Below are 22,883 nucleotides of genomic sequence, written 5' to 3'. Positions count from 1 at the left end.
TGAGAGGAGTGGTGTTCTGTTGGCAGCTTCAACTCGGTATACACCGGATGCTGAGCTTTGGTGCGGGTATTGGATCGGTGTCAGTCCGCGTGTGCTGTTGCTCCGGCTTATGTGTTGTTGCAGTGTTGTGAAGTGTGTGCGGCTTGTGGTGCGAGAGATGGTTGTGTGAGTTTTTGAGTGAGATAAGTATGCAGAGTTTGAGGTTATATTGGTTAGTGGGTTACCTGACCTTTAGCATGCTAACATTCACAGTATTGTTTAAGCGTGGCACTTGTTGGCCTTCACAATCCTATCTAGATGCGGCGCAGGCTAGTGTTCACAATTCTATCTAGGTGTGGACATGCTAATATTCACGATTCTATCTAAGTGTGTGCATGCTAATATTCACAGTTCTACCTAAGTGTGGACATGCTAATATTCACAATTTTATCTAGATGTGACGCAGGCCAATGTTCACAATTCTATCTAGGTGAGGACATGCCAATATTCACAATTCTGCCTAAGTGTGGACATGCTAATATTCACAATTCTATCTAAGTGTGGACATGCTAATGTTCACAGTTCTGCCTAAGTGTGGACATGCCAATATTCACAAATCTATCTAATGCCTATCTGACCCCAACACTATGGAGATGTCCTCTTCCTAACCAAACTAATTAAGGTGCTGGTCTATGGTCAAAGTCCACACAATAATATGTCCTCTGTCCAATAAGCTAATCCTGTCTGGCCCTACCATTACATTCATAGCTAACTCGGGCTACATCACTTAAACCGTATTTCTCCAGGCTTTTTTTTTTTAGGTTTTTCCAAAGTACAAAGTTCTATTAAGCAAAAAGTCAAAATACAATATTTCTTCTCTTGTATAGCGGTTTTCCCTAGTGAGCTTCTGTAGCTTTTGATTTTGGGTGGAGGCCTTTCGTCTCTATGAGCCTGATATCTTTGATTCCTCTTCCGTTTAACTGCAGTTGTCCCCTTCTGGTTTTTTCATTATATTCTCCCCTCCAATGTCTCTGATCTGAGTAACTTACATATGGGCTTTCTGATGCCACCCCTTTTGGGCTTTTCCTTACATTCTCCCCTTTTATATCCCCGTTCTTAGTCATTTGCTCTTGGCTTCCACTCCTTTTAGGAGGTACTCTCTTCCTTTATCCTTCTATATATAGACCCGTTTCTTTCGAAATGTGGATTTCCTCTTTAGGTGACTGAAGCCACTCCTCCTGTGGCCTTTCGTTCATTTCTCCCTTCAAATGTCTTTGAAATTGGCAAGGTATTCTCTGAATTCTCACTTGGTTTCTCACAGTCTTTTTCCTAGACTGCCAATAATTAGCAATAGTTAGCTTTTCCAACCCTCTCCCAACGTAAGTTTTCTTGCTTTCTCAAATGTTCATATTCAACATGACCGTCAATTTGGTAGCGTTCGTCTGATTCCCGTAGCCTCTCACCCTGCTACCTTCATTTAGTGTGAGCCGATTCACTGGGCACGGCTTGAAGATGTATCCTCTACGACTTCTCGTCATGTCAGTTGCCTCAGTTTCCGTGTAAACTCTCTCTCTGTGTCCTGTGCTTTCTGGATGCTCGACACACGTTTGCCGAACATAGACTTCCTTACTCGCTTCTGGTAACGTTTCAGCGTTCCTCTCTGGGTCGCACACCTACCACGGCTGTTCCACGGCAATGCCACCACTTGCACTGCTCAATCCGGCAGATTCCCGGTGTCTTTGCGTAGCTTTTCCTATTCCGTGGGCTCTCATCGGCTCTGCGCTGTACTCTGTTGCGCCCATCCAGACCAAATACATCAGATGGTTTCCACGGCATATTATTCTCTGTCCTCTACCATTTCTGGCTCCTTCCATTTACAGATTGTATCGTGGAAAAAGGAGCGTGCCGTTTCCATTCATGGTTCGTCTTCTGTTCAGCATCGCCGGAAGCCAATAGATATGAATCCACATTAACGATGTTGGGGTTAGTCCCATATAAGCAGATAGTCAGGCTGGTGTAGGGAGATCCACTTGGGAATTGAAGTCCTTGTCCCCTAGAGGGGAGTCACTCCCAGTGAGGTCCCACTTGCCCAGAACCCTAGGGATGGTCTAGCTAAGCGGGCTCACCTCCCTAGCCTCAAAGGGGGTTGCTTCCCCTTGGGGAGAAGGGACGAAAACCTTAGATTCATCAACCCCCAGACCTCCTGGGTTTTCAATTAGGAAAGCAATGTATTTTGTTTGAATGAACGGGATGCCATTCAAACAAAATACTCACACCAAGACGGCTGCCTTGGAGCTGGAAGACAGGTTTCTATATGGAGCCCCTCCCTCCATTTGCATGGTGGCTGGTGAGGACATGGAGTTGAGGTAGCTGGGCCCTGCAGCCAAAGGAATCAGATAAGTGGGGCAGGGAGATGGGAAGGGATCTGAAAACTCAGGGGAAGGGAGGAGGGGGACGATGGCGGGCGAAGCAGCTATCAGGCTGCCTGGAACGCTGGCTGAGATCGTGGGATTCAGCCTTCAATCCGAGCAACCCGATTAGTTGGCTTCTCTTCCCCGGGTGCTAATAATTAAATACATAAACAGAGCTTTATAATCACGTTTTAAGTTTTCAATAGGTATTCCCAGATCTGGTGGGATTACTTCATTAACACAATGTATACAGTTATGGGTAGAAGCTACTACTTCACGAAAACAGTGTTTTTATCAAAAACATTTCAGTTTTCTAAAATGAGATGGTGCCCATCATCTGATTATAATGGTGAACTTATCAGAACCTGAACAAAATATTGCTGTACTACAATAAGTAAAACAAACGAGTTACAGTTTTCAAGGTGGTATTTTTTATGTGGTGTGATAATAGTACTACAGCAGAATAGTGGTCATTTTGAGACAAATGTTCCCTTAAGTCTTTCCTTCTGTGGCATATTGTGGGGCATTCAGCAGAAAGTAGAAATATACCTTAACACCCATCCAGCAATTTAGAAAGGTATCTTTTATGCATCGCCTCACCTGCCCATGAAAGATGCGTACAGCAAACTCTTAGAATTGCAAATTGCAACAAAGGGTTCTAACTACAGACATCTCTACCATATGACCTGGTGCAGGGTCAACCATACTACTTTTCCACACTGTTTACTGAAGTGACATAGGCCCCCAACAAGACAGATGTTGAGAAATAGGGCATGCCCACAGAATCTGCCCAAACCCAGCGAAATGCCTATTACAATCCCCATGTAAAGTACAAAATGTCTGCTATGTCACTGAAAACCTAAACACCTCCTTACATGAGAAATGGCTCTTCAGGGTAGATGATCAACCAGCCTATGCAATAAAAAAAAAAAAGCACATACAGCTCTACTTTATTTTTTTTAAAAAAAACTTTATTTTTGGTATTTAATACACCACACACATACACACCCACATTAGGGTGGATTGAAACTTTGCGCCATCAACCCGTAACTGCCCCGAGCCCCACCCACCCCCGAACCCCCACGCCTCCGCCACCGCCGACCAGTGTCATTGGTGTAGCTCACGCCCCTCTGTGGTCTTTAAGCCAGGGAAATTTGGCCTGGGCTGGGACTGCGTCGGGGCGAGTCGCCAGGCTCCAATGCATTCGCCGAGGTGGTCTCCGCCTCGCGCATCAAGAAGGCCACCAGCGGGCCCCATATGTCAGGCGGGCGAGCGTGGTGAGGGAGAAGTTTTATGAAGTCGGCCTCTATATCCTGGTAGTACAGTAAGTCTTTACGCCAGGCAGCGTAGGAAGGGGGGGGCCTCGGCCCCATGCCATGGCAATTCTCCTACGAGCAAGTGTCAACAGGACCCCAGCTAACCTCCTTGATGGAGCGGATAGTAGTCTTGTCATTCCCAGTAGTGCTGCAGTATGACTTGGGTGTATTGCTTCTCCCACGATCGCCGTTTTGTCCAGTACTTGGTTCCAGAAGGGGGCGATTTCTGGGCATTCCCATGACAGGTGTAGAAAGTTCGCAGATAGGGTTCCGCATCTCTTACACTCCGCCTGGGTGTCGGGATGATGTTTGTTGATTTTTTCAGGAGTGTAGTAGGTCTGATGGAGGAAGTTGAAGTGGATAAGCTTGAGGCGGGAGTTGAGCGCGATTTTCTGGGTCTGATTCAGGGCGTAGCTCCAGTCCTCATCCGATATGACTGTTTAGTGCTCTTTCCCATCGGGTTTTTGCGCCAGTGTTGGCGGGTGTCGTGCCCGAGGTTAAAGCTTTGTATATTTGTGACACCAGCCTACCGCCTCCCTGTGCTTGAATGACATCATGAAGCAATTGCCATGTCGGTGGTTGTCGCAGGAAGTCAGGTAAGAGGGACTGTAGTGTGTACCGGGGTCCGGAAATAGAGAAACACGTCCAGAGCAGTGTTGCCCACTTTCTGTTTGGCTTGATCTGGAGTTAGGAAGCTTTCCTCTGTGAATAGGTCCCCCAGGGTTTTTATGTGACGCTTGTCGACCCATTGGTGGAAGACTTTTTCTGACGTTAGGGGGATTCCAGGGATAAATTTGACTGGCAAGAGGGGCGAGTATCTTGTTTGCACCCCAAGTTTGCTGGCAAGGGTCTTCCAGACCTTGTACGTCGTGAGCATCACATTCATCGTAGGGCAGGGCACGGGGAGCTGCCCGAATACCACTGCCGTCAGGAAGTTAGGGGTCGCTAGGGCTCGTTCCACTTGTACATGTGGACGAATGGATTGCGTTGCGTACCAGTGGCTGAGGTATTGTGCCTGGGCTGCCCAGAAATATTTCACCAGGTCCGGGAGGGCTAGATCGCCTTTGTTCACAGGAAGTGTTAATACTGAATGGGCGGCTCTGGCTGGCTTGCCGGCCCAAAGCAGTTCAAGGACCAGGCTTTTCAGCTTCCTCAAGAAAGTTTGCGGTAGCAGGAGTGGAATATTGTTGAAGAGGTACAGAAGTTTTGGTAGCACTATCATCTTAACCAATGATGTTCTGCCCCAGAGTGTTAGGGGAAGCGTTTTCCAGCGTGTGACTGTCTTGTAGGGACTTTAGTGCTTCCTCGTGGTTATCTCGGAACACCTCATGCTGGTCTAGTGACAGTTGAATTCCCAGGTAACAAACTTTAGCGGTCTTCCACGTGAGACCGAAATAGTCTGCAAACTGTTTAGTGGTTTGAGTCAGTGGGAAGATGACGGATTTAGAGTGGTTGATTTTTAATCCGTAGGCTGCCCCGAATTTGATGACTTCCCGCATGACTGGATTCAGGTTAACTTCAGGGTCACGTATGAAGAGAGCCACGTCATCGGCGTATAGAGAGACAATAAGCTTGTGTGGGCCAATGATGAGTCCCCTCTGTTGTCGGAGTTCTCGTAAGTTTGAGGCTAGTGGCTCCATTACCAGGGCAAAGATTAGTGCTGACAGCGGGCATCCTTGTCTCGTATCACGCTGTAAATTTATTGATGTTGATTTTGCCGTGCCCACTATGATGTTAGCTTGTGGCTTAGTGTACAGGAGGGAGACTAGCTTTATGAAACAGGCCCCTAACCCCATCCTGGTGAGAACCATGAACATAAACGGCCACTCCACCGAGTCGAACGCTTTTTCGGCGTCTAGCAAGACCGCTATTGCCTGGGATGTTGGGTCAAGCGCCTCGATGATTCCGAACATTCTCCGTATGCCGAAGGTTGTATTGCGGCCTGGTATAAAACCTGCTTGATCTGCCAACACCAGGGCGGGCATCAGTGGCAATAATCTGTTCACCAGGACCTTAGCGAGTATTTTATTGTCGAGATTAAGCAATGAGATCGGGCGGTACGAAGCGCATTCTTCTGGTGGTTTACCAGGTTTGTGTAGAAGAATTACATTGGCTTCCCGGGATGAGTGAGGGAGGGTCCCCCGCTCCAGCGCCTCCTCATACACTGCTGCCAGGAGCGGGGTCAGGGTTTCTGCGAAGGCCTTGTAAAATTCGCCTGTGAGGCCGTCGGGACCAGGCGCGTTGGATGAGGGCAGGGACTTTATAGCTATTCTGATCTCTTCTTGTGAGATCAACTCGTTCAAGGGTTCACGTAGGTGATGTTCGACCCAATAGAGTTCCGTGTCTTCAAGGTATTCCAGAGGGACGTTGGAGTCTTCCGGGAGCTTGGCACTGTAAAGGTCTTGGTAGAACTGACTGAATTCCCCAGCAATCTCCTTGTCGGTGTGGACTACCTTGGCATGCCTGGTTCGGATCCTTTCGATTTGTGACGGTTTGTTATCGGCTCTGATCAGGTTCGCCAGCAGAGCGCCTGGCTTTTGGCCCTCTCCGTATTGACGGACCTGGCTGGTACGGTGTAGAAATTTGACCTCGCACTCCGCTGCAGCGTTGAATTTCTGTAGTTATATTTTTAAAGAAGTTGCTGCTTCCGGATTGGAGTTGCTCGTAATCTGGATCTCGAGCTGCTTTAATTTGTTTTCGCTTGTAGTGAGTTCACTTCTAATGAGTTTGAGGATGCCATTTTCTTAGGTGTGGCAGACTCCTCTGATAAAACACTTTAGAGCTTCCCATATTGAGCCCGCTGAGGCGACTCATCCCATGTTTGCCTCCAGAAATACTTCTATCTCCTCCCTTAGTTCGGATGCAAAGACACTCTCCCGAAGCGCGCCCACCTTGAAACGCCAGCGCTGTAGTGGCGGGGTGGGACTAAATGGTTTGAGCCTTAGGAAGAGTGGTGAGTGGTCAGAGTGTTCGTGGCTGGATGCAGCACCGGTCGCATGTTAAGGGGCCATTTATTGAGGTAAAGAAATAGTCAATCCGGGAGTTTGTGTTGTGGACTGCAGAGTGAAAGGTGAAGTCACGCTGGTCTCCACTAGAGACTCTCCATATGTCCTGTAGATCGAACATTTTGCAGATTTCCTTTATTTGGAGACCCGCCTTGGATGGCGGCTGTTGTGTAGCCGGTGATCTGTCTCGCTAGGGTCCATGACTGTGTTCATGTCTCCGCCCCAGATAATTGTTGTTGTAGGGTCGCAGGTGGAAAGCTGAGTCAGTACCCATCCGAAGTTGTTGGGGCCATCCACATTCGGTGCATATGAGTTAACGAAGGTCACTTTCTGACCGGCGATGATGCCACTCACCAGGAGTGCTCTTCCTTCCGTGTCTTTTGCTGTATGTAGTTGCCGAAAACTGAGACGTTTGTGTAGGAGGATAGCGACTCCTCTCGAATATGTAGAATAGGATGAGAAGTATCTATGGCAGCCCCAGCTCTTGGCCCACAGACGATCTTTCCCTGGAGTGAGATGGGTCTCTTGGATCAGGGCCACATCCACTTTGTGGCGTCTGAGGTACTGTAGGGTTTTCCTGGTCTTGGCTGGGTTGTTGCCGCCTCCTATATTACATGTTACGACATTGAATGTGGCGGTTTGGATTTTATAAAGGGCCGCTTCATTGGGGTGTTAGACAGCGGTTGTCTGGCTATGCTTAGCTCAGTGTCTGGGTCGGTGCTCCGAGAGCGGAGGTCCGGGTGAGGCAACAGTTCTGATGGCGGGCAGGGAGAAGGCGGGGAGCCGGGCGGACACAAATCAGTGGGGCTGAACTTTCCTAGTAACTTCTGGGAACTCGAACTGCGGTTCAACTCCAACAGGCCCGAGACTTTACTCTGCATCGGGTGGGCAACCACAAACTGGCCCACCGAGAGGAGCCTCGTTAACCAACAATTAAACAACGTGGCCCATGGAGGCGTCCCACCAGGGGTCAGGGCCCTCACCCAGGCAGAAGAACTCAACGTAGGCAATAAACCAATTAACAGTAGCTGTGCTAGGGGCGCAAGGGGCCTCCCAAGCCTCCCCGCCCCGACTGATGCTGCTTGTGGAAGTTTCGGCTTTCTCTGAGTTGCTGGACAGCTTCTTGGATGCTGTCCTGATTTTGTCATTTATGGGGGGTTCCTGGGATTTCGGTCTCTTTGGGGTCTGGGGCAAGCTTGGTTCTGATCTGGGCATCCTAATCGGTCCAGAAATAGGTTTGCTTCATCTGGGGTTTGGAAGAACTGAACCTTTCCTTCGTGCTGGACTCTGAGGCGCGCCGGGTATAGCATCGAGTACGCCAGTTGACTATTACGGAGTCTCTGTTTGACGCCGGCAAATGTTTTTCGCTGTGTTTGCACTGCTGGGGAGAAGTCGGGGTAGAAATGGATTTTGTCCCCTTCGTAGTTTTAAGTCGCCTTTCTCCCTGGCGAGCCGGAGTAAGGAATCTCGGTCTCTGTAATTCAATAGCCTCGCTATTATCGGTCTGGGAGGAGCACCTCGGGCTGGTCTCGACGTTGGGACTCTGTGGGCTCTCTCTACTATAAAAAGGCAGGACAAAGCATTGTTGCCAAATAGATTGATGCACAGAGCTTCTACGAAGTCTTCCATTTTCTCCTGCATTTGCTGCTCTCTTACTCCGACGATCCTTAGGTTGTTTCTTCTCGACCTGCCTTCTAAGTCTTCACAGTTGGCTGCGGTTATTTTGACCTGCGATTCTAGCTGGGAGACTTTATTGATGAGATTAGTTGAACTGTCATCAAGGTTTGACACTCTCTGCTCCATTTCGTTCATGCGTTCGGTATGAGAGTCCATGCGGTGTTGTAGGAGATCGACTTTGGACGCAAGGCCGTCCATTTTATTGCTCAAACTGCCAATGCCGGCCTTCAGATCTAGGAGGATTTCTTTAATTTCAAAGGGGTTATCGGGAGAAGCGTCCTGGTGAAGCCCGATAGATGAGGGAGCATGGTCCTCTTGCTGGAGAGGTGCTTTAGGGGTCGAGCCACCTTCGAAGTTCAGCTTCCTCTGGGATTTGTCGTTTTTTCCCATCGTGGCTGCGAGGATGGGTATGAGTTATGAGGATTGAGGGTGGTTCGACTACTTCTTGGGCTCTTCAAGAGCCGAGATGTGGACTTGGCTGGTTGTTGCTGGATGTGACAAGTGGCCTGCGGCCATAAAGGACGGAGAAGCAGACCCTCTCGTGTGGGGTGTGTTCCTGCCGAACCCAGCCCCTGCCGTGTGTTTCGGTGCAGGAGTGGCGTATGTAGGTGGGTAGCTGTCGGCCTCTCGGCCCTCCTTGGTATGTGGGGGGGTGTCTTCGCGGGCATATATTTGGGAGGAAGTTGGAGCTTGTGTGCCTCGGTGTGGGGACAGATGGTTATCCAAGTGATGGCGGCTACTCAGCTGCAAGTGGTGGATGTCGCCAAAATGTGGAAGGTACAGTTTGTTGCGGCGCTGGAGTTCGCAGAGTCTCCGCCAAGGCAGCGCATGGAGGGAGGGGGGGGGGAGGAGGCAAGGTCCGCTCTTTCTGGTGTCTATCGCGGCTTCTCCCCCCTCTCCTTACCTCCGCTCCACTATGCCGGATCCTCCGGGCGTGGGTCGCACCAGGTTCGTGCTGGATCGGGTAGTCCGAGCTGGCTCGGCCTGAGTCGGCGCAGGTTGCGGAGTCGGCCACCCGGACGCCGCTTTGCTGTGGTTCTCACTTGAAGGCCGGCTTTGCGTGGAGGAGGGGGAGCGAGGCCATCTTCCCGATGCCGACTGCAGGGCGACCGCAGGGCGTCTCACGCTCGACGGCTCTCAGCCGGGGCGGGCTGGCTGCCAGAGCAGGTTGGAAGGTTGCGGGCCGGGGTGGGGGGAAAGGCAGGGGGCCTGTGACTCAGCTCGCCTCACACGTCGCTGCCTCTTCCGTTAGGATGTTGTTCCTCCCTTGTCGTTGGCACTGGCTGGGGGGGAGGGGAAGGAGTCTGATGGTCGGCGCTCGCTCTTCGCCCCACAAACGCCTTGCTGCCGACATCCAGGGCACCCGCCGCGGGCCCGGCAGAGGGATTCTCTCGGAGGGGCGGCCGGGCTCACGCAGGCCGGGAGTGTTACGCTCGGCAACAGGGGCGCATGGGCCGATTTTCAGGATGGAGGGGCCGTTTTTCATCAAGATTTCTTGTGGGTGATACAGGAGAGGCCAACGTTTCAGGCACCGGGAGTCTGATTCGCAGAGACTCCTGAAACCGCAGGATTTTGCAGGATTGATGCGGGGTTAAGTGGGAGCTTAGTCCAAGGTGGCCATCTTGGATGGCCCTCTAGCGCCCTCATACAGCTCTACTTTAGGGGAAGAGGGCAGTACATGTGAGGACTGCTCGAGTCAAGCCTTACCTGTATTTGGACCGGCCAATGTTTGCTAACCGTTGATAAGGACAAACTATGAAGTTTCTCTTTACTATGTACATGCAAGAAGCTTGTGTTTCCTAGGCCAGCATCCTCCAGTGGCCCGTTGTGCCAGGGTTTGCAGAACAAGCTCCTTGTCCAAGGAATTCTTGCTCAGCGTAGCTTTCATTGCACGTTCCAATTGCCTTAGCCGGTACATTTACATAAAAGCAACTGCAATGAACCTTTATGAAGGTCCAGAGATTGCCTAAACTTAAAATGAAAGGAGAAAGTGGAAGGGTGGTCAGACCCAGCTTGTCAAAGAGCCAGAGAAGATATCCTACTGCCTAGGCATCCTACAGACACAATTGAAACAACTTGCATAGAAACAGTTACTAAACTAGTTTCTTTCTCTTCCTAACTGTGGGCAGTCTAGTTTGAAATGCTTCCCCAGAATAGGATGGACACTGATGGTTGCAGGAAACTATGCCATGGCACTAATGGTGAAGAAAAGTATAAAACATACATAAAAAGCTACCATAGGATGCAAACTATTAGTGTGGTCATTTTGGATTTCATTATGGCAGAGAAACAATCTGAATGTATACTTACAAACAACAAACCAGACGGAAGGCGAATAGCCATAGAAAAACCCCTTTTCCAAGACCTGAGGACCATCTGACAATACAACGCCTGCTAAAGTGACCACTATTCCAGATAGGTACATCTGAATGTTTCTCACCCACAGGGAGGTGTCAGAACTCTTCAAAACCTTTTCAAAGTACACCCCTGGAAGAAAAGAAAATACTGTTGTAATGATGGACAGAAGCATATAAAAAAAAGCCATGCACACTGTATCCAAGTCATTCACACTGACCTAAGTGGGCAATGTGGATTCTAGCAAGGGCTAGGAGCCTTGGTCAAGGGCTGCACAATGTTGCACAACATCTGTGTGGGAGCTGGGACAAATGTCTTCAAGATGTGCATCAGTCACCACTTGCAGCGACACTGGCCTCAACCAGTTTCTGCAATTACAGCAGGGCCCAAAGGGAGGAAGGTGTTCATCAGTAGTTATGGTAACAAACTATTGGAGTGCCACTTCCGACCTCATAGCACTGTATGAGACACTCACGTAACCCTCTCAATGGTTGCTTTGATGACCGATATCAGTGCCATCAAGAGCGTCATGGGTACACATGCGTGATAACAATTTCTTTTTATTTTATCCAAGTGCGTACACTGTGCCATCATGACCACATTCCAAATTGTGTCAAGGCATAGAATAATGGACATCCTTATTTTGATTGTCCTAAATGCCTTGTTTTTTCCATTTCACACCCTCAACCAGAAAATATTACGTGCATTTTGTCCTGATTGACCAAACTGGCTTACAGAGAAAATGTAAAATGTAGAGTACAACTATTCCTTTTTCCCTCCTGGGGTGATGATGCAGGATGTTTGAAAGATACCCTAAAATAACCAAAGGTATCTTTTACAATGAAATGTGGGTGCATTAGAATACTCCAACATCACCATGAGTGAACAGTATCAGACCAAAGATATTACAAGGCACATCATCCAGACCCCAGTGTCCCAGAGCATTGTCTCCCAGCTCTGGTCCAAAGTCCCCACTCCCAAATTCTCAAGCTACAGAAGTGTTTATTTCTTCGGTGGCAGATTGAATTGGGTATGTGGGATAGGGGGTGTTTTTTTAATCTGTGTTGTTGCCCTTTTGCTCATGCCGATAAAGAGCAATTACTGCAGGATATGGGCCTAGTTCAATAAAATAAATATTTTCTCTGATTTAGATTGCTCCTTTTCCAAGAGAGTGTTTTTTATTTTGGTTCCCTCTTAATACACTTTTAACGGACACTTGCATCCCCCTTGCTCCTTTATTTATAGTCTGGAAAGCTGAAAATATTTCATATTTTTATTTCAAAACTGTTGACTTCTTGTGGCAACAGAGTAAGTCATGTCGTGTGGTGTATATGATGAAGGGCAAGCAAGAAATCCAAGCACATCATTTGTGACCAGAATGATATACTACAAGCCGACTTACGACTAAGCATTCCTTGAAGACTTTCTAGACTTGGTACTTCATCCTCAAGCTACATCCCCAAAAAATACTACCACTTCAACAGATCGAGGAACTCAAATGCATAATTTGTGAAAGCAGTGATAAACTTAACTTACAAAAATTCAAGCCAATTCTATAAACCTGGGACCCCGGCTGCAAACCAAGCCCAGAAAATCCTACTGCTAGGGGACTTCAACCTGACGCTAGACGTACCCAGGAACAAAGTTACTACAAACTTTGTATAGAACATCTTTTCAATGGAGATAGAAAAAATCTTAAGAGGGGTCGAACACACAACACAGCTTGGACTTAGTGCTGAGACCAACATTGGGACAACCAACCTATCAATACAAGCCAGATGTGAACAGGGTTCTCTGTGATTATGCATCAACTCTCAAATGTCCTCTTGTAGGACTGTAAACCAGAAAGCAGTGGCCACAAGACAAACCACGACCCTTGAAGAAATCCTCCTCCCAGAAACCTACCATTCACTACAACTTTGGCTGCCAAAATTCAGAACTGGCTGATCTTTTAGAGGTACTCCATGCCAACATTACAAGCATGTTTAATATTCTCACGCCCACTAAAATGAAAATACCCAAGCAGGATATGAAAGATCCCAACAAATGGTTCCATATTAATCTTGCAGTCTTTAAAATGACAGGGCGAAAACATGATCAATGGGAGAGCTCCCTTCGGGAAACAGAAAAATCTCACACAATAGCCACAGAAAAAGCCAATCCAGCCCGCCGGATCGGGTGTTATTGCTATTAGCACCCCGGGTTTCCAATCAGCAATGTATTTGGTAGGAGTGAATGGGACGAGTTTGTGGCATCCTGTTCATTCATACAAAATGCTTACCTAAGATGGCCACAGTGGAGCTGCAAGACAGGCCTCCAAGTGGAGCCCCCTCTCCCATTTCCATTGTGGCCCGGGAGACTGGAGGGGCGGTTGTGCCGCCACCAAAAGTATAAAATGTGACTAGGGTAAGGGGTGGGTAGGGAACGTAATGATGACCAGAGCGAAGGGTAGGGGATGGTAGGGGGGGGGGGGGACATAGAGCAGGAGAGCAGTCTACAGGTTGCTCGGAACACAGGCTTGGATCGTGGGATGCAGCCAGCGATCTAAGCAAACCTGCTGATTAGCTCCCCCAACCCGGGTGCGAATATAAAATAATTGCCTCTATTCTTTAACGTTTGGCATGTAGATTAAAATTGATATTGCCTTGTTTTGTGATGATTCAGAGAAAAAGAATGGTACCCAGTGACAGATTTAAGTGTCAAATATGCCCTTGCCTAAATTGGACTCATCTTAGTATTTGAAGAGGGTATTTGTCCTCTTCAAGATAAAAGGTAATGGTTGCCGGGAGAATCCAAATTTGGAATTTGTGTGGAAAGATCTTAACCAATTACAGTGCAGTCTATACATATTCAAAATATTGGAGTAAAGCAAAACTAGAAACGAAACTGCCTCCACGACCGCCAGTCAGGTAAAAGGCCAGTGAGAGAAACTGGAAGGATATTGTCAAATATACACAGAGAACTTATGTCAGTGGACAAAGGTCATCAGTGTGCCATTATCCTCCCAATTTTGGAAGCAACCTACATCAAAGGAAACCAACACCCTGATTAAAAGATGCACAGGAATATCAGGCTCTGTTCCAGTGTGTCTCAAATCCTTTTGTAGCGCGCACACACAAACACACTTAGATTAAAGACCACTGAATCCTCAAAGAAGATACCCCAGGGAGTTCCATAAGGATCATCCCTTTTCACCCTCACTATCTCATGTATTTATTTTCAACTGTATGACAATCGAAATACACCAGCTGGCATTCCAGATGTACGCAGACGATCCTCAAACCCACAGTCGCCTAGATATATGGAGCGGGTTAACCAGACCAACCTTCCCAGCTAGCTGGTTAATTTTTTCTAGCTGAGGCACAGCTTCCTGTGCATCAATGGGTCCACATTTGAGGTCCTCATGCAAGGTGAACCAGGTGCATAGCCCAATCCTCTCCAAATGGCTCTCCTCAAAACGGACAGCTCCCACACAGACATTGATGGTCACAAATATGGTAACAGTTATCGATTCAGAGCTCAGTTTCACATCACAAATCAATACAATTGTCAAAGGAAAACCTTATCAGCTAGCCGTACACCAAAATATGCTAACCCATCTTCAAACAAACCATTAGAAGACGCTAACCAGATCTGTTGTAATGGTTAGGCTGGACTACTGTATTGTGGTATACTCTGGCCTCTCTTAGGAATTGACAAATAGTTTAAACAGAGTGCAGACCCAGGCAGCAAGACTAGCATTAAACCTGAAGAAATTAGACTGCATTAAGCCTGTACTTTAAACACTCAACTGGCACCCTGTACACTGGAGAATTATATTAAAAATCCAACCAATAAACCATGTACAAGGTATACTTGAAGGGCCAAGGAGACTTCCCCCCACTAAATCCCTTGTGCAGAAAACTGTGTTAGTACATGCTGCAAGCTATTTCGGAACAGAAGTTAAAATGACAAATTGTGAGGTAAATCCCCAGACGTACAATGACCCAGACCGAAGCACTTGTGCAGCACAGCACTGAGAAATCAACAAGGCCACCTGACCTTCAGAGTGGTGCTGCAACCAGAAATGACGTGTGTTCTTGGACTGTGAGAACTGGTTAAAGTGGTAAATGAGCTAAACTAACCTGGGCCGAATTCTAACCTTGAAACAAAAAAACTGAAGACGTATCCATGGAGACTTCACTCTTGCCGCCCTCTCTCTACCCTTGTTCTTTGGACCCACACAAAATGTTCACTGTTTCATCTGCTTATCAACTTTGCATATATCCCACCCTGAGGCCTCTGATCCCATCTTCACTGTGCCAATTAAACAGTAATTTGCTATCCATCTTCTGCAAACACTCCACCGCACAATACTAGTCTTTCTGGTTTGAAATCATTTCATTGACAACCCTTGAGTCAAAGTCACTTCTTAATGCCAACACAGGCTATCGACAGCTTCACACACAGCATAGTCACAATGGGAGAAGCACTTTTCAAATGTGTTTGCCTTCGTTGTTGTACCTGCAAATCCAGAGCACAGCACAGCGATTGCTACAGCACCAAACCCCAACAACGGGTTCTGCTCGATCTGCAAAACAATAGAATGTGTCGGTTATAATGCACTGTGATGACTGAAACATTTGCTTCACAGGTTTTGTTGTTCAAGGAAACAGAGCTATAAGAATAACAAACCACTTACAAAAGACTTCATGCTCATACATCCTGCTTCTTTCCTGTTACCAACATGTTTGATTCCAAAGATCCAAAGACAGGGGACAGGGCGAAACACGATGCGTCTAAAAGGTACGTGTGGAATGAGTATGAAGATCAAACCCTGTACCACCATTGTTAAAATCCTGTTTTCAGGGTAGTAATCCAATCAGAAGCACGGTAAGTGAATTCTGCAAAATCAGATATTACATATGTATGCTGTGGTAAAATTACGATAGTGAGATATTCTTTTTATAGGGGTTGATGCATTGAAAAATGGTCTGCAATCCCATACAAAAACAGCATTAAAAGGATGGGACAAAATGCCCACAAAATACTTTAAAGTGTTCACAAGTGCAGATTATGCATGCAATACATTAAACAGAATATCTGCTTCTTGAAGTGTAGGACCCCCGATCAATTCTTGTTGATGCTCTGGTTATCCAGGGTGGAGTAATTCCAAGTACATGAGGGTATTGGAGGGAATGTGTGTAAGGCTCGGCTTGATTGCATGTGTGTAATAATCTGCTAACTGGTGTTGGAATTGGATATGGCTTGTTGCGGCTCTTTAACCAAAGCAGTGCATGCCCTATTATTGAGCAAACATGTGTCCAGGAGGTAGCATGAGATAGAGCCTATTTCCCCTTTGCTGATACAAACACTCCTAAGGTCTACATTTTCCACCAATCGCAGTGGCCAGGAACTCGTTGCACTTTTTTCATTGCTTTGGTATTGCAGGGACTTTAAATCACCAGAGATCTGCTACCTTTTTTCAGCTGTTCTTTGTACCTTCCAACGTTTTCTTCAGCTTGGGTAATTATGCTGCCAAGCTCTGGGTCCAACCCATGTATTTTGCTGCCGCACCAGCAATTTGCAGTAGATGCCCCCAAAAAAATCATGATGTGGTAGGGGAGCAGACAGTTTGTACCGCTACACTCTGTGCAACACTATAGACACAAGGTTGCTCAAACAATTCCTCTCACAGAATAAAATAAGTTTGCCCATACAACAGAAAACTAAATATTGCTACTAACACACAAAGAAAGTAATCATATATTCAGTTTATTTTACAATTACCGCCTTTAAGGACCTGAAGCACTTTTCTATATCTGACACCTACAAAGTGCTGGTTTGGAAAATGGACTACAACCAGAACTGCAGAGATCCTGTGGGAAGATGGGTGGTGCACCCTTGCCTTCACATTAAGCTCAGGTCCACCGTTCAGGTCCACCGTCCTCTATCACCCGATCATCCCATCACTCCAACATCATTGGATTTGGTCAGCACTGCAGTCATTCCTTGTGGTACCCTAATGTGGCCCTACAGATCTGCATGGACAATTCTACAGACCTCTGCACAGCAGAACCGACTGGTCCCAATAGTGAGCTGGCCAGATGTTTGTGCCCCCTTCTGACCTTCAAGACTCAACTATTATGCAAGAGCCACAGGAATTGGCACCAAGAGGACAGCTCCCTACCAAACTAGCAATGTCCGATCTGTAACATCCTTGGTATCCAAATCATCTCAACTAGCCCACTGGACAGCTACCAACTGCGTTTTAGGGGTAATCTCAAACCTCACCGTTATCTTCAGGCTATCCAGAAGGCTCCCCAGTTGGGAGTCTCTCTCTTGCTATGCTCACCACATCTGAAGACACAACCCAACCGATAGGGACACGATGGGAAGAAGTCTATCCTAACATTACCATCACTGCTGTTTCAGCAGCTCATAGTTATCTGCTGCAGCTACATCAATAACCTACACAAAGAGCAGTAATCACCTCAGCCATCTTAACCACTATTTTAGTCGTAGAGTTTTCCCTTTTTAGAGCAGAGGGAAACGTTTCTACTGCCGCTACTTCCCACTGACCACAATGGTACGTGTTGTGCATGTCATGCTTGATCTTTACAATTTCAATCCGTTTCTGCATCTGATGAAATGTAGGATGTATGACAGTCAACTCTGGACCAATCACAAAGGGGGACATAGAAATCTCTGGAAGCCAGCGGTGGCAATCTGTTGAGGTGGTATATGGAGGAACTTCGAATGATTCTTCAGTGAAACCCCAGGCACACCAGTCTGTATTTCGTAATCCACCCTTCAGGGAAAGTGTCCTAGAGTAACCCACCAGTATTGATTTAACATTACTGATGAAGAAAGGTGCAATGTAGAACTCCAGTCATAGAAGCATAGCATTAGATGAAAGAACCCGTGTGAAAATGGTCACTGGGAAATGATGTACAGAATGCCATATTCTTTCTGTGAGTGGCTTACCATTAGAAAACTGGTGTGAATTTGCTCTGATACACGAAATAGATCACTCAGTTATGATGGTGGGCTGGGTATGTGTTTTATTAAAATCATACGAATAACAGTTTTCAGTGTCATGAGTAGTGGTGGTTTGGCATCCAAATTGCATGTACAATCAATTTATTGAAAAAAGTGCACATTAATTATTTTCTTAACCCCTTCTTGGAGAATTGCATTGACAACAGACAGATATGGTGACAACCAAGGTAAGGAACAACATGTATTAAAACAAGAAAAATGTAGGAACATTTTGAAACAAAAAAAGGAAAAGATAAGGGGGAGGTGAGGTATTTAGGAGGGAAAGGAAGGGGGTTCGACAGGACCACCAATATTATAATATTTTTAAAAGTTATAACAAAAAGGGCTATTTCTGCCACTTATTAAAAATGGCAAAGTCGTCATTTTGAGATTGGACTTCCAATATGTTTAAAGTATGAAAGCTTTGAACTGAACTAAGAGTGACGAAGTCCACGTTTATACACCAGACAGATTCCAACTATAGATGAGATTTCTGAACAAGCACCCCTCAAGTCAAATGTCCTTCCGATTAGGTTAAACTGCAAATGGCTCTGCACTCTACGGGGTGATTTCACTCTTAACACAATCCAACCTCCTCTTGCTACATTCGAGATGGGAAAGGGAGGTCTGTTCCGTAGAAGGAGAGGAGAGCGGCCCTTCCAGGTGCCACAGTAGTACCAAGCGGCACCTAACAGAGGTTAATTCAATTTAAATATCTCCACCGGGTGTACTACTTCAGAGACAAATTGGTAGGTTCTATTGCTGTGTGTGTCAGAGATGCACAACCAAGGATGGTAACTATTATGACACTGTGTGGCTCTTCCAGAAATGTAGAAGTGCTCTGTGGAAGTGTTTGTCCACCCATCACAGGTAAGAGGCTTGGCGGTGGAACAAAACCACAAAGTGACCATTCCGGAAGTCTGAAGATATGTTAAAAAATGAATGAGTAGCTCTGGTTATGGTAATAGCTAAGCAAGACATCACAAAGTTATGGGGAACCCCTCTTGTCCCAAGTTCGTGTTATGGTGACAGGGAATGGACACCTGTATGGAACACAAAGTAGGGTATATCTGAACAGGGTTATATTGAGAAAATATGGCCCCATTGGTGAATTTAAGTGAAGTGTGTTATGCTCGTAGGGGATGGAAGAGTGTGAAGTGGAAAGAGGAAAAGGGGGCTGAGAATAAAGGAGAACAGAGTGATATTACCAGGAGGTACAGGTGAAGACAAGAACATGAAAGAGAAGAGTGAAGGGGCAGCTTAGAGCATGGCAGAACGCCAAGGAGAAAAGGAGAGAGAAGCAGGAGGAGAAAAGGGCGCTGAAAGGAGAGATGCAATCACGAAGAGATAACAAGGAGGAGCCCAAGGAATGGGTCAATAAGAGAGGGGGCTGGTCAACACTCAAGCTCCAGATCAGACTCCAGTCTACATGGTGGAATAAGACTCAAGGATGTGCTCGGCAGTATACCAAGTTGACTTTTAATACGGCAGGAAGGCAGAGCCTAAGGGATAGAGGGTAGGAATGGAGGATCATTGACCTATAAGGAAACTTGACGTGTTTTGTTGAATACCCTTAACATGTCCTCAGTTAAACCGAATTGTTGGCTTTCTATTTGCTACAACAAAGTCCCTTGAACTATCCAATGTGGCTTTTAGTCATCAGTTGATCCCTAGGCTGTGACAGCCTTTCCTTTATCTCATCAAAAAGAGTGAGGCCCCTCCTCCGGCTTCAACTACCTGGATTGCCTACAGGCCACGCAAACTATATACCAGTCTAGAGAAAGATATTGATCGGAATAATCAGGCAAGGAACAGCAGAGAGAAATCAGAATCATGGCCTTACAGAGTGGGGAGCGGGGGGAGAGACATGGAGGATCTCAGTTACTAGGGATACCAACAAGGTATTTCAAAAATGTTCTATTCCTAGGTGGCAGCGCCTTGGTATAGAGAGCATCGGGCTCTTCCGCCCATGCCCTTCCAAGAGAGCAGAGGTTCCCGAAGTAGAATGGAAGTTGGCACAGGTGGTGCATGCTAATGGATAGGGGTAAGCTTTGTGAGAGCCAAAGCGTACAAGAACGGCACGCTGTATATTTTCATTTATTAGAGGGAGGGGATACTACTACTTCTGGAAACAATTTATAAAATTCGGAGTACATGAAATAAGACCGGCAGCGGATGACCAAGAGACAAGAATAGAGAGATGGCGTGTTAATGCTATCTGCAGTGCTGCACTCATGGTAGGGGCCCCATCTATTTTACTGATCTTTATGCACATTCTTAACCTTTCTGATGTCTGTTTGATTCTTTTTATATTAGATTTTAAACCATTTACTAATTGAAATGGGTCCTACATTTAATGTGCATATTTGTTTAGTCATTTATATTTATAGACCGTATCTTCCCTTTTCTGCACTATCAATTTCAGAATTGCCAGATTTACTAAATGCTACATATCTGTTTAAGTTAGTTCAGGATCAATTGTTTAAGCTCTGGCTATGAATAGCACATCACCTGGGCTAAGCAGTTCATTGTCAGAGCAGGAACTGTGTCAAAGACATGTTATTATACAGAACTCTGGCACTTGAATGAGTGCGGATTACCCACAAGAGAAATCACAAATGCATGAATTAATAAAACACAGGGTAATAACAATTTATAAGCAAGGGTAAACCTTAAGGTCACACAGTGTGTGAGAGCAGAAAGCAGGCAGTTAATGGCAGAATGATTAACCAATTACGCTAATTTGCTTCAAAATCTAGGTTTCTATTTTAAGTGTTCAATATCTTCCACTTTTCAACTGGCTGTTCACATTCGGCACGTTCTCCATGGGGCCTTTTCTGGTTTATTACTGCATTTAAACTAACGATTGCAAATATCAATGTCATAATACAATAAAAAATATCTGCTTTTAAGTAACCCACCTCCTCTACTACGTAGCAAAATGTGCAATTATTGCAAATGTTCCTCTTGTGTCATATCAAAATGCCCTGCCCTGCCTCTCAAACTGGAATAAGATTCTCACACCAGATTCCGATTACCAGTCTACTCAGTCATCAGATTCCCCTCCTCAATACAATCTTTCCTATCCCTTCTTGAAGGCGGGATACACTCCTCATGAGCCAACATGCTTCTGTTTTAGTCATACGATAGATTATATGTACAGCAAGTGAAAAATCAAAATACTAAAATTAACAAATCTGGACATCTGCATGCTCTTCTCCTGATCTGGCACTATATGCTTACCTGAACTTTGACAGCCTGCGCTGGATTCCACTGAACAAGAGTTACACCGCCGCACAGCATGAAAACGGAGAACCACTGCAACCTGGTCAGGGATCGCTGCAGCATGAAGACCATACATAAGGCTGTGCAGGGAATTTTCAGTTGATACGTCACCTGAATAAATTAAGAGATGCATTGCTTATCACATTAACACTGCAATGTTGAAAGGACATGGGCAATGTTGAAGATTTAGTCAATTTTCAAAAACGTTAATTTTAAAGGCTATCGAGATAATGTTCATTATTGGGCAACAAAATCAAAATCTCCATTTTGACACTTTTTTAGTGAAAAACGACTTTCATTCCCAGCTCCATGCCATGAATTGGAGTTGAAACATTCCATTGATAATTTCCTTGAGCAGTTAATTCTTCCCATCATGCATTATATGACGTGGTGTCTACTCAAACTAGAACATATGCAAAGATGAACGGAGCAGAAGAACAAGTTACTTCTTACCTGGTAACGTTCTTTCGATGGGATGTTCCTCCGACGTATTCCTTATCTTAGATAATTCGTCTCCAGCTTGCTGGCCTCGGAAATGTTTTCTCTGTAGAGGGCGCTGCACGTCGACGTCCGCCGAGTTGGTGCCCCTCGACAGCCACAGTATCGGCACCGACATCACCATGCCCATAAATAGCCACGCGCGGCGTCCGTTGCTCAGTTGCGTTTTGTAGCATAAGCTAAGTCTTGCATGAATTGGCTATTGACCTTGAAGGAGCGTGAGCTGCAACCACAAGGGAAGTATTACTGCGGGGATGGATGGGAGGGGCGATAAGGAATACGTCGGAGGACCATCCCATCGAAAGAACGTTACCAGGTAAGAAGTAACTTGTTCTTCGAAGGGATTGTGTCCTCCGACGTATTCCTCATCTTAGATAGACTCCCATAGCACTGGTATGTAATTGGAGGTGGGAGTAAGAATGTAAGAATGTCATGTATCCCTTTTAGGAATTAACCGAATGTAATACGGCTTTGCCAAATCTGGTCTCTTGACTAGGGGAGGAATCCAGGTTGTAAAATCTTGTGAATGTATGTGCGGACGACCATGTGGCAGCCGCACATATGTCTCGGACCGGTACCCCTCTTTGTGGGGCCGAAGAGGCTGCGATACCCCTGGTTGAATGAGCCCTAAGATTTTGAGGGGGCTCTTTCCCTGCCAGTTTGTAACATTCCAGAATGGCCAGAATAATCCACCTGGAAATGGTCTGTTTTGTTATGGGTAGTCCCAACTTGTGACCCGAGTAGCCTACAAACAGTTGGTCTGCTTGCCTAATCCTAGCAAGTCTGCTGATGTAAAAGCTTAGAGCTGGCCTTGGGTCCAGCCTATGTAGCCTTTCTTCCTCTTTCCCCGAATGGGGGGGAGGGTAGAACGAAGGAGTGATGTGAAATTCAGAAACCACCTTTGGGAGGAAATTAGGCTTCACCTGTAGGACAACTTTGTCCTTATGGAAAATTGTATGGGAGGGGGTTTACAAGATAGCTTGTAATTCGCTCACCCTCCTAACAGATGTTAGTGCTACTAATAGGACAGTTTTAAGAGTGAGAAATCTCAGCGAACAAGAGTGGAGTGGTTCGAAGGGAGTACCCATTAGGAAATTTAAGACTAAATTGAAGTCCCATAAGGGAACTTGGAATGGTCTTGGAGGATAGACATTAGTTAATCCCTTGAGAAATTGTATTACTAAGGGTAGTTTGAAATACGATGGTTCCTCCGCAGTGCGCTAGAAGATGGATAGCGCCATGAGATAGCCTTTTACAGTGCCAACTTGAAGGCCTGAGTTTGTCAAGTAGAGTAGAAACGATAACACCGTTGGTGTACCGCATGAAAAAGGGTCGAT

General features: G+C 46.2%; 1 protein-coding gene across 2 annotated transcripts in view; it reads right to left on the bottom strand.

Annotated features, from left to right (window-relative positions):
* SLC35A1 (solute carrier family 35 member A1) overlaps positions 1 to 22,883 on the bottom strand; it is a 383,699-nt gene that overhangs the window by 35,446 nt on the left and 325,370 nt on the right. For both annotated transcript variants that reach the window (XM_069606380.1, XM_069606381.1), the window contains exons 4-6: positions 21,007 to 21,159; positions 15,247 to 15,313; positions 10,699 to 10,875 (exon numbers count right to left, since the gene is read on the bottom strand). In XM_069606380.1, coding sequence (XP_069462481.1) covers positions 10,699 to 10,875; positions 15,247 to 15,313; positions 21,007 to 21,159 — 397 coding nt within the window. The remainder of the gene's footprint in view (positions 1 to 10,698; positions 10,876 to 15,246; positions 15,314 to 21,006; positions 21,160 to 22,883) is intronic.

Source organism: Ambystoma mexicanum, chromosome 4p (assembly GCF_040938575.1).
Source record: "Ambystoma mexicanum isolate Mex_15411 chromosome 4p, UKY_AmexF1_1, whole genome shotgun sequence".
NCBI lineage: Eukaryota > Metazoa > Chordata > Amphibia > Caudata > Ambystomatidae > Ambystoma > Ambystoma mexicanum.
This window is presented reverse-complemented; position numbering and strand designations above follow the sequence as displayed.